Raw genomic sequence first — 12,265 nt, forward strand, 5'->3', positions numbered from 1 at the left:
AGAATCATGAACTCTTCTGTGCTCCAAATTCAGCCAAATTGGGTCAATGGTAGGGCTGGGCCATATTATACCTTTCACAGTAATACCGGTACAATTTTAAGCAATGATAAGAAAATTAAATATCGCGATAGAATATGGGTAAAACGCGCAGGCGCAGTGTTTGTGTTTTCAAACGCTCATACGCACATGGCGGAAAAAGCATGGCAGCGACGGAGAATGAGAAGGGCGAAAGCAGATTGTTGAATGAAACAGATGAACCAGAATTGGTTTGTGAAAATTGCGCAACTTCAGTGGTGTGGAACTGGTTTGGTTTTCGTCCATCACCAAAACACAATTTTTTGTAGAACATGCCACGTCGTGGCAGAAAGCAGAACCAACAAGTCCTCCCTGTAAGAACAGCTGCTTGTTTAAGTGAAAATAAATTGATGGGTTTTTTGCACTAATAGAGTTGTGGAGTTGTAAAGTATTTTGTCTCGTGCCAGTTATATCTTTATCGCAAATTTTCAAATATGTATCATGATAAATATTTTGGGTCATATTGCCCTACCCTAGCCAACAGGACAATGGTTCTAAGCACATCAGCAAATCTACAACATAATGGCTAAAAAAGAAAAGAAACATGGTGCTGCAATGGCTAGGTCAAAGTTCAGACCTCAACCTGACGGAAATGCTGGCAAACATTTCAGTCAGACATGTAAACAGACATGTGCAGCTTAAATCTATAAAATAAGTGCAAAAATCGAAATTGTAAAATTTGTGAAAAATAAACATTCACAAAATACAATAACCATATAAAAGAGTGACAGAGACATGAATTGGGAGGCAACAAAGGAAGAAAAATTGGTTTCACATCAGTTTACTCTGTCGCATTTTTCTTTTATCATTTGTGAATCCATATTCACATTTCTAGCAAACTTACCTCTTAATAACTGCTATTTTCTTCTTTTGATCTAATTCCAACATAAAAGAAAATACTTTCAAATCACTACCTTGTGTTTTTCAGTTCATGCGTTCCTCTTTCCTCTCATCTTTTTGTCCCAGTTTAGTCAAACAGCGCCTGTAATCATCACTCAGCTCCGCTGGCTATTGAAGCAATACGGCCACAGAGTTCACATGTGCTGTGTGGTTTTCACTTATTAATAGAATGTGTAAAGTACATCAGAGAAGGTGAGACAAAAATGTTCAACAATAACCGCACATTCTTATGTTGTCATTTAGTATAGCATGCAAGTCTTCTCCTTTCTCTTAAAGTGTTTGTGTATTATGATAAAGTGCACGCGCGGTGCCTGACTGCATGTGGGAAGGTTCGTTTTATGTCACTTAAGTTTACATGTGTGAGGGTATGCGGCACGATGAAGTCAATGAGGTCTGTGATAGGGTTTAGAAATGCTTTTGACTGCGTACTGTATGTGTGTGTTATATGTTCACATTTTTTTTATGTGTCCAGGATGCTAACAGTGGGTTTATTGTCCTGATGGGACAGGCAACAGCATCGTCATCTGGGCCACTGTAATCATGGCTGGGCAGGAGATGAAAGACACTATTGACAAGAAGTGTCTGAGAGAAGAGAGAGAGAGGGAGAGGAATGTAATGAAAGGGAGAAATAAGGAACAGCGGCAGAAACAGGAGACGGGAATAGTTTGCTGTCCAAACTCCATTATGAAACAAGCCTTCGCTTTGTTCTCTGCATGAACTAATGAAAAGAAAATTGAACAGTACTGTATGTGGTTAGCCTTTGAACCGCTATTTTGTTTTTGTGCTGGTTAGTCTGACAGACATTGCATATCCATATCCATACCCCTCATTGGTTTGAGGGCTACAGTTATAATGCTCCAAGCTTGGGATCTAAACTGGCCTCATCTTGGGTTTTCTCTGACATTGCTTGGAGGGGTTGTGCTCAGTTACCTGCTAATGCTAGCATTAGCTAGCTAGTGTGGTTAGCAAAGCAACCGTGTGATTCACTGTGATTTTAATAAGATAGCTAGCAAAAAAGTAGTAATAAAAATAATGGATGTGTTGTGAAATACACGCGACTCAAATTTCAACTTATTAAGTTGACCTTAAAGAACTTTCTTGGATGTAAGGCAAATTTTAATGGTTTGTTAGCATGACCCCATGACCGCCACAAAGTTTTATCAGAACTCAAAACATTTTGAGCTACCTTGATCAATTTTAAACTGATCAATTACATTAAAATTTAATCTCCTACAATTTGAATGAATAGGGAAAATATCTATAGAGACCAAATTGATTTTTCTAGCAGGCTGAAACCATGTTGGGGTTTGCTTTGAAGTTGTTTTGTTTGTTTGTTTGTTTTTGGTACAACGTTTAAACTTCTCCTTTTGGAACAAACCTCAGTTGACCAGTTGAAGAACTTCGCAATTTTTTTTAAAACTTCTGCTGTTGTTTCATTTTGCAGTTTGCTTGTACTTTGTGCGGCCATGAATTGTCACTTTTCCTATCACTTCTGTGCTTTTTGCAGGGTTTTGATATGTCACTTATATTTTGTATGAGCACAGTGTTGCTGGGGCAACATGGATTTTTTTTACAGCATCCCGTTTGACCACTATGACAAAACTGGCAGTAAGCTGACTCTGCAGTGCCGTCAAGCACTACAAGCGTATCCCTTCTTGAACTGCACCAATCATTTCCAGTGAAGTTACACAGAGAGGAAGAGGAAAGCTCTAAAATGGTGGCTTCAGGGTTTGTTAACTTGTAGACATGGATACTTTTTTGCCCAAATAAAAGGCTTTTTATTCACATAGCAAAAAGAGGTTGCCTATAGCCAAATGAATTAGCGCTTATATGCCAAAATCTTTTTGGTTAGAAAAATGCTTCATCTTCAAATCAACCAAGTCAATTTCACCTTCATGAAATTGACTTGGTTGATGTGGTGCAGCTTGCAGGCGCGCCCTGTCCAGGATGTGCTGTGTCTCTGGCCCTGTCCAGTGTCACCTTGGTAGGCTCCAGTGCAAAGTGCATTTTGGGATAATCTCAAGCTTCCCATGACCCTAAACCATAAAAGTGAATATAAAATGAAAGTAATGGAATATAGATGAATGGTCCATCCGCTTTTCTCTTTCCTTACTATTTTCCCTAGTTTTCATTTATAGCAATCTTTCCAGTCATCTCCACTTCCACTGGTATGAAGCCAAATAGCTTTCACTTCTCTCCCTCTCATCGTCTCTTCTGCTTTATCTGCTTTGACCAGTTCCTCCCTCCGCCTTTCTTTTTCAGAAGGCAGGCTGCCTGTATTTCTCTGCTCTGTTTCCCTGTAGTAAATATACTTTAGGACTCTCATGCAGCTCTGCTTGTAATTTATGGGTGTTTACCTGCTATCACACATCAGTGGTTGGCCCTGGGTATGTGTGTGTTTTAGTTTAGGTTTTTTTGTATACGTATAGCAAGCTACCTCTTCTATATGTCTGCTTATGAGCACATCTACAGGTTTTGAGGTGTTTGTGTATTTATGTGTGTGAAAGTGCACCCTGTCCGCTGAATCCTTTAATACCTCCAGACAATCAATAAGCAGAAGAGCAATGCTCAGCCCCTGTCTTCTTTTAAAAGATGCACTCCACCGAGTGGTGCGAGCCAAGAGTCGAGAAGTCAATAAAACAAAGCCGATAGTGCCCTCATTTGTATTTTTTCTTTTTTTGGTTTCTGCTTTCAGCATCTGGTCCTCAGAGTCTGAGTCAGAGTAATATTTAGTGGCTTGTCATTTTGATGTATTCAAATGAATAATTGTTGGCAGTTCTCTGGAAGTGTACAACTATATATTGACAGTTTTCGTTGTTTTTCCTTTTTTTGCAGGGCTGGTGGCAGACAAAGCTGAGGATCAGGGGATGAGGTTATAGAAACGACAGCAGAGACAGGAGGAATAAAGGACGAGGGAAGCCAGTTGCTCGGAAACTCCTCTTTTGCATCTTTTGCACCCCGCGCTCCTCTAAGGCGTTGACTGACCCTGTAAAGGATTACACATTCACACCCCCCTCCCCTCTTCACCACCATGTCTTCCCACCTTAACCCTCCCCTTCTCATCCTCCCCATCCTCTTCCTTGTACTTCCTCTCTCCATCGCTTCTACCTCTACTACTCCTTCCGCATCCCCCTTTCTCTCCTTCTCCCCTCCTGAAGGAGGCCTGACACATTTGGTGGTCAACAACAAAACCGGCGAGGTCTACTTGGGTGCCGTCAACTGGATCTATAAGCTCTCCAGCAACCTCACCAAGCTACGAAGCCACGTCACCGGCCCTGTCACAGACAACCCTCGCTGTTACCCTCCACCTGGTGTACAGTCCTGCCCCCACGAGCTGGTGCAGACCTCTAATGTCAATAAACTCCTTCTGCTCGATGCTGCCCACAACCGCTTGATTGCATGTGGAAGTACTTCCCAGGGAATATGCCAGTTCCTGCGTCTGGATGATTTGTTCAAGCTGGGCGAACCCCACCATCGCAAAGAGCATTATCTATCCAGTGTGGCTGAGGCGGGCACCATGTCGGGCGTCGTGATTTCCCCGGATATTTTTGGAGGCGGAGGGAAGCTCTTTGTCGGCACTCCTATCGATGGCAAGTCTGAGTACTTCCCCACGCTGTCTAGCCGCAAGCTGATGTCCAACGAGGAAAACGCTGACATGTTCAGCTTCGTGTACCAGGATGAGTTTGTCTCTTCCCAGCTCAAGATTCCCTCAGACACGCTCTCAAAGTTCCCCGCGTTCGACATTTACTACATCTACGGCTTCAACAGCGAGCAGTTTGTGTACTACCTCACCTTACAGCTCGACACCCAGCTCACTTCCCCAGATGCGGCCAGCGAGCAGTTCTTCACCTCTAAGATCGTCCGCCTGTGTGTTGACGATCCCAAGTTCTACTCCTACGTTGAGTTCCCTATTGGCTGCACCAAGGACGGAGTGGAGTACCGCCTGGTTCAGGATGCTTATTTAGCCCGGCCGGGGAGCCGGTTGGCACGTTCGCTTGGTATTCAGGAGCACGAGGAGGTTCTATTTACTGTGTTTGCGCAGGGTCAGAAGAACAGAGCCAAACCGCCGAAGGAGTCAGCTTTGTGCCTGTTCACAATGAGGCAGATAAAGGAGAAGATTAAAGAGAGGATTCAGTCGTGCTACAGAGGAGAGGGGAAACTCTCCCTGCCCTGGCTGCTCAACAAGGAGCTGGCCTGCATCAACTCGGTGAGTGTTTGAGACAGTAACTCCCAGAAGTGTTTTCTTTCCTTGTGATCATCCGTACCTGTGTGGATTGTTTCCTCCTATGATTGTGCAACCTTGAATTTAGCATTTTTTAACCCCGGAAAAGGAAAAATTATGTCTTTTTTATTGTTTTTGTGAAGCTTGGTTACAGCTTTTATTTGCTGATAGCCTTTCATTACCTCGCACCTTTCCCAAAGCACTGAAGTGATCACAGATTCAGGTTGTGCCAATACCAGCCGTGTCTGAGAAGGTTCTGTCCAGTCATTGAAGCAATTTTAATAGATTAATTAGAGGTTTTTCATCATCAACACATGATCATAGTGAGGCATCTACTTGGAAAAGTTGGTAGAGCCAACAACCTGAAAACACACCTTTAGTGGGCGTGAGAGAGGTAGGCAGTGAGGTAAACCACTGTAAGCCATGTGAGTAAATAGAGTCTTTAACTTAACAACTCATTATGCATCTATAGTTATTATAAGTGCTTTTGGATTCTTGTTATCGTAGTATTTAAAGTCTCAGTATCATGTCAAAGGGGCCAGGTTACTGCTTTTCCAGAAAAAGGGAGATCCATACTCCTCTCCTCTTCTTAGTGAGAACCAGATATCTACTTAGTGGGTAAAAAAAGAATGTCAGCATATCCTCAGACATGGCAAAGTGATGTTTTCCATTTTGGTTAGGGCAATCAAAGTGTAGGCGCAATTCCACATTTTGTGCCACATGGAATAAATGTTATTATAAGAACAGCATTTTAACATAGTGGGAGAATGTGTTTACATGATCTTTTTAAGAAAGAAGCTGTTTGTTCTAAAGCAGAACATCCAGTCTACCTGCAGCACAGTAGCCAAACTTCCATAAAGTGTCTAATGATCCATGTGAAGGTACCAGATGTGGAACTAAAATACCTAAATTAGAATAAATTGACTTCTGGTTGTCAAGTGCCGAGAGAAGTACCAACACGGGCATGAGCTAGAGGGATCAAAACTTTCATGCATCCCAAATTAGTTTTTAATTTTGTTAAAATGTCCCCATATTTCTTTAGTCTGAGCACACAACAGCTGTCTTGCTGAGATTTTGTGTTGTTGTTTTTTTCTAATAATTTCATCTACAGGTAGTGGATGGCTTGTCTTTGCTCATACTCATAGATGAGCTGGCCTAAGGGTGTCTTAGAGACACAAGTGTGTGTGTGTAAGTGTGTGTGTGCTTCACCTGCTCCTGTCACCCACATGTCACACACACTCACAGCCCAGTATCCTCATGAATAATTCACCTGGTCTCACCTTCTGTTATTTAGTCGGTGCTCCATAACACCCTGCCATAAATCTCTGAACTACTCTCCACCTCTCTGTCTCCATTTCCTCTTCCCCTCTCTGCTATTCCATCTTCTCTTTCGCTCCTACGTCTTTACTCTAGTCCCATCATTAGCATAAGGGCTTCTTTCATTTGCTAACCCCGCTCTCCCTCTGCTTCTTCTTTTATCTTCTTCTTTCTTATTCTGCTCCGCAACTCTTCTTCTTGACCTTTTTTCTTTGTCTTTAATTTTTGACCTGTAACCCCCCCACTTTCCCCTTTTTTTTTTTTGCAATCTTGTTTCTTTTGGTTGCCTTTAGCTTCTTCTGTCTCATTCCCCTTTTTCTCAAGCCTTTGCTCTTTCACCATCTCTTTCTGCCCTCTCCTTGACTTTCCTCTGAGTGATGAGGTATAGAGTGACTTAGTGTGTAAAGCCAGAGTCTGGATGTGATCTGAAAATACAATGCGGATAGAACAGACGATGCAGCGATAAAGGGGAGGAGAGTGATGAAGAATGACAGAAAGTCGGAGTGGTGGGTTTTATGGAAGGTGGGGGCATGGACTGCTAGGAAGGAAGACAAAAAAGGAGGTAGCAAAGACAGAAGAGAAGGTGTGAAGAAAAGTGTGACCGAAGCCTGGTCGTAGAGGACGGGAATTAATTAAAAAATGTTAGAGATAAAGGAAGGCAGAAGACGTAGAAAGCTAACTAGCAGATCTTTTTAGCTACACTAGCAGCTCTAGATGTGTCAGTCAGTCAGTCCAATTATGGAAAAACTGCTGGATGCATTGCCAAAAAATGTGCAAACATTTGTGGTCATTCAAGAATATAGTCTTCAGTGATCCTCTGATCTTACTGTAAGCAGATAAAATAAATAAATAAATATATTCATTTAGAATTGGAAGAAAACCTTCATAAACGCCCTGTTGAATTCTTATTCAGTCCCATATTCAGATTAACGCAGACTGCATTCCCATCAGCCCTATCTGTAATTTTTGGGAAAGGTTAATTAGCAGGTATTAGCTAAACATGTTATTCTGCGACTTTTGACATAGTGCACATTATAGGTGGCAATCATTAGCACTGCAAAACTGTTGGCAGTCCCATAAGTATTTTCTGTGCTTTTTGAGAATGGCTAATTAATAAGTGTAAGCTTGCTAAACATGTTAAACTGTAATTGCTAACGTGGTCAATTACAAGCATTACTTTTGCAGCATTGTTACAGTAAACATGTAAGCCTGCTGTATTGAGCATTCAGTTGTTGACAGAGGCAGCTGATTAATGTGCCACTTTGCACCCAGAGAAGAAAGGTTACTTAAATATGCTGCACAATGTTAAATTAATGTGTTCATTCTAATAATATTATTAGCAATTTTAGCATTGCACTACCATATTGTGCTTTATTTATGCTAGTACATGTCTGTTTGAGCTGTTGACCATTAAACGAAAATGAGGTCCACAAATGCTAAGAATGGTTCATTTCAGCCATTTCTTGGTGGTTGCTTAACTACTTGGTGACGTTATAAGATACGATGTGTAAGTCAGCTTTTGTAGCGATACATTAGATGTTATTATCATGAAATAAAGATGGGTAGACTGTTTTTATATGGTGCTACAAGGGATACATGCTTCAAACAGCCAATTTTAGCCAATTAATATCTGACTATAATAAAAACATAAACTAGACCTGCAGAAATTTGGGTTTGTGCAGCCACGTTTCTGCATTATTATGTTTTTTGGTCTAGACCCTCGCACTCATGTTGGGTAAAATGTACACGCTTGTGATATGAAAGAATTTCCCTTTACTTGAGCACAATACAGATTTTCAAATATCCCTGTTATGTTGAGCATGTTATAATTGCTCATTGACTTTTCTTCTTTAAAGTGTCACAGCTTGGTGCAAGACAGAAACAACATCTCTGTCACAAGCCCGCTGGTGGTGTGCAAACTGCGCACCTATACAGTAAACTCACAAGGCCATTGTGAGTTTACTGTATAGGTGCGCGATTATGCTAATGAGCATACAGTCACACGATCGTCCTTTATGGCCATCTGTCGTTCTCCCCGCTATCGATCAAGGTTGTGTTGGTGGAGCTCGCTCTGGGATAGCGCTGTGAAAAATTCATCATCTTGTACAGGCATGTTCATAGTTTCCTGATGGGAGCGGTGACAGCTCGTTGCTTTTGCGTGAGTGTCATGTGGAAACTATCAGCACAGGCTCATTTGAAGAGACAAGGTCAGGTTATTCGAACAGTAATCTCTACCTGAACTCTATCAAAGTTAATCACTTTGTCTGACGCGAAATCTTTCTATTAAGCACTTTTTGGGTTATTGTAACAAAAAAACAGGTCACAGTTTTATATGTGCCCAACCTCACACTCTAAAACTTCCAAATTTCCTCTGGCAGCTTAGGTGGTGTAATATAAAAGTTTGGGTAATCATCGGTATGATGTTTGTTTTTCAGAGTCTGTATGATGTAATTTATCCAGTGAGTTGAGAGATTTGGGACTTCCATTAAAGCACAGAGTATAGTGTGCACAGGTAGATCATGAAATCTTTAAGCTAAGAGAGCAACAGGACCAACTGGAGGGAATTTCTGTCCTGTGTTTGTACTCAAACGTCCTGCCACATTTCAGAGAGATTTGTTTGCTCAGTTTGCTTGCCTGCTTGCCCGGGGTCAGTAACGGTAGAATGAACATATAGTATCAGGGAACATAGTTAGGAAAACAGTGATAGGGAAAGTGAGAGATAAACACAACAATGGAGAGACAGATGGACAAAGGTTTCTTAACTCTGCCCAGAACAGTAACAGTGAATGTTATCCCAATTCTTACAATTGCTTAGAAATGATATAAAAAGAGACTTCGTAGTAGTTGAAGCAGGGAAGTGTGATGTGAGGAAATAAAACAGGTGTCAGGTGATGCTCACAGGCTGTCAGCAAAGGTGAAAAACTGTACAATCAATGTTAACCTCTCTGAATGAGCTGGACTCAAAATGTTTACTCCCATTCATTTGAAGCTACAGTGCGTATACCTTTCATCTTTGCCTTGTAGGTGTGATGACATCAAAATGCGGTCAGTATAGAAGTACAAAAGGGCTTAACACACCCACATTTATCAGAATGTAGTTAATGCCGGTCTCTTTGTTGGCAGATCTATTTTTACTCTTCTTCTTGGACGATCAGCCGGCCAGTTCCAAAGACAGATTTACAGCAGCGCCAAACTCTTTTGGTTTTTATGATGATTCCTTTAACTGGACTCTATGGCATGTTCACTTACTTGGAAGTGTCCTTCTATCACTGCGCTGACCTGAGCTTTTCAATCACTGTTTTTTAGCTGAGTTTGTGCTCCTTTGTCCTCATGGTGTCGATTTTTCCACCAGACTGGCTCACTAAAAGTCGAAGCTTTCAGATAGCATCGGTATATTTATGTTACAATCAGCTAAAACCCCCTTGACTACACACCATCCACTATTTAAATAATTATGTGGCTTCCAAAAGCTGCTGGCAGTAGCAGTGATGATTTTGGCATGTCCTTTAAAAGGGTGTCATCCAAACATGTGTTTTAAAGGGCCATTTAGAACTTTTTCTCTTTCTATGAAATTAATATTTTTCAATAAAAATATTTTTATGTTCTATGGCTAATGCTGTATTCACCCAGTTTTTTTTAAAGGGGACCTACTGTGATTTTCTGTTATACTTTGACTTTTAATAAGAGTTTCAAATAATGAGATCAGCTTATGTGCAAGTAATCCCTATACGCTGAAAGGTCAGGCTTCCATTGATCCATTGGGCCACCATTGGATCTGTACGTTAGTGAGAATGGATAATTATGATAAGGTCAACTCCAATCAGAACATTGCTTAAATGTAAAAGGAAGGGAATTCAGATGACTGTTTTCAGAGAGCAGGTCGAGCACGGCCTGGTATAAGAAATGCACAAGAATTATTTTAAACTTTAAATCATGCAACATTATAAGAGTAAAAAGATTTGATTTGTGTGGGTCATCTTCTCCCAGAGCTCTACACCAGATTAGGTGTGTCTGGGATTGCAGGTCTCTCCCCGTGCATCGTGATGTCCGCTTATTATCAGGAAGAGGCCAGCGTTGGTCCTGCGGGAGTTAAACTGAGTGGTGGGTGACCTTCTCTGGCTGTGGGCTGGAGTCCAGCTCCACAGCTCTGCGAGCAGCCCGACCCAGCAACACTACAGCCTTAGCATGACTAATGAGACTGATTCAGGCAGAGAATGGGAGAGATACTATCCTCTGTGTGTATGTATGTGTGTGTGTTTAAGGCTCACTTTATCTCCATTTTTTCTGCCTCTTCCCCACTTTGTATACTTCTCATATGTGTGTGTGTGTGCCCACCTCTTATCCTGGCCTCCAAAGAAGCAGGACAAAACAATGGTGAAAACAAACAGAGGAAAATGGCCTGATAATAAGAGCGTGCAAGTGTTCGTGCATGTGAGTCCGCACTGTTTGCACAAAACAAGGTGGACGTCAGTGGGAAAATTGCCTGCAGAGAGCAAGAAGACTCCTCTATTGTTACTGCTCCCTCTCTCTGACTGACTCTGCCTCTATCTTTTCTCCCTCTCTTGCTTGCTCTGTCTCTATTTTTCTGTGAGCATAATAGTGTTTATTAATATTTATCAGTGTTGATCACTGCTGGCCAGGATTATAGTCTATTTCTGTGGCATTTTGTATTCTGTCTTCCAGGCGACTGGTGACTAAGTGCGTGCATATGTATTTGTGTCCATTCACGACTTCATTCTTTCCTGATCTTGCCATTGTGTCTTTAGTCTCATTAGTGATGGGTCTCATCTACATTGCATTACTCTTTGGGCCTGCTGGGTGGGGAATTTGAAGGCTTCAATGGCTGTACTTATATGACCATTTTCTTAATATTTGATGAAGAAGCTTGATCATTTATCTTAAAGTAAAATATACAATTATCAGCGCAAGCACAATGCAGTAGGGGTGAAGTGGGAACTCTAACAGTGGTAGAAGTTCTATTCATTTTAAGCAAATAAGGTTTTCTTTTACTTGGAACATTTTGATTTGGTCCTGGTTAAACAATTAGGTGATGACATTATCTGAATGTTATTAGAAAAGCCTGGAATTCTGTGTACATACCTGAAAAGAGATTACTTCTATGAGTCCCAAAGAAAGCATTTAGCTGAAAAAGAAAGCTCCACTAAGCTAAAAATTCCCTTCTGTGCATTGTTAATAGTGAGTTAAAGCTAAAGAGCTAAGTAGCAATCTGTAATACATACAGCAATCAGAATTTTATTCCCGTTAGTTTATTTTGGATGAATGAGGCAGAATTAAATAACCTTAGTAATTAAAATTAATAATGTATTGTGACACAACTGTTTTCTTATCAATTAGCCTCCAGCTAGTTTAAGCTAATTATCTAACTGGCTCCAAGCTACGCACCATAGAGAGAGTATGCTACTAAACAGCAGTCTGTTGAAGAGCTACGAGACTAGCTAGACTCAACCAAAATGCTCAAAGCCCAAAACAAGACACATAAAGATACTCAGTGTTTTTTACAATCGTGTTTATTACTTAGGTTTTCAGGGAGCTTTCAAATGGGAGTTTACAGTGGTGAGAAATACTCATAACACTAGCTGTAGAGTTGTATTAGCTAAATTTCAGAGGTACTTAAAACTAAAATTTTGTTATAATCTACCTTTCAATTGTTGTCAGCCAAATCTGTCCAAGTGTCTTTCGCCTTGACATGTTCAGGACTGAACATGTCAAGGTATTGACAGGTCCATAGAC

The 12,265-nt window shown here is 41.0% G+C and overlaps 1 protein-coding gene across 1 annotated transcript in view; it reads left to right on the plus strand.

The window, feature by feature from the left end:
* LOC146684456 (plexin-A1-like) overlaps window positions 1-12,265 on the plus strand; it is a 314,632-nt gene that overhangs the window by 44,270 nt on the left and 258,097 nt on the right. Inside the window, exon 2 of the mRNA XM_085444381.1 lies at window positions 3,811-5,182. Within this exon, the coding sequence (XP_085300507.1) occupies window positions 4,007-5,182 (1,176 nt within the window). The 5' untranslated portion in view covers window positions 3,811-4,006. The remainder of the gene's footprint in view (window positions 1-3,810; window positions 5,183-12,265) is intronic.

The sequence above is a fragment of the Copadichromis virginalis genome, linkage group LG20 (genome assembly GCF_057382275.1).
Source record: "Copadichromis virginalis isolate Kocher_CV1m ecotype Utaka linkage group LG20, C_Virginalis_male_GT1.1, whole genome shotgun sequence".
NCBI classification, from domain to species: Eukaryota; Metazoa; Chordata; class Actinopteri; order Cichliformes; family Cichlidae; genus Copadichromis; species Copadichromis virginalis.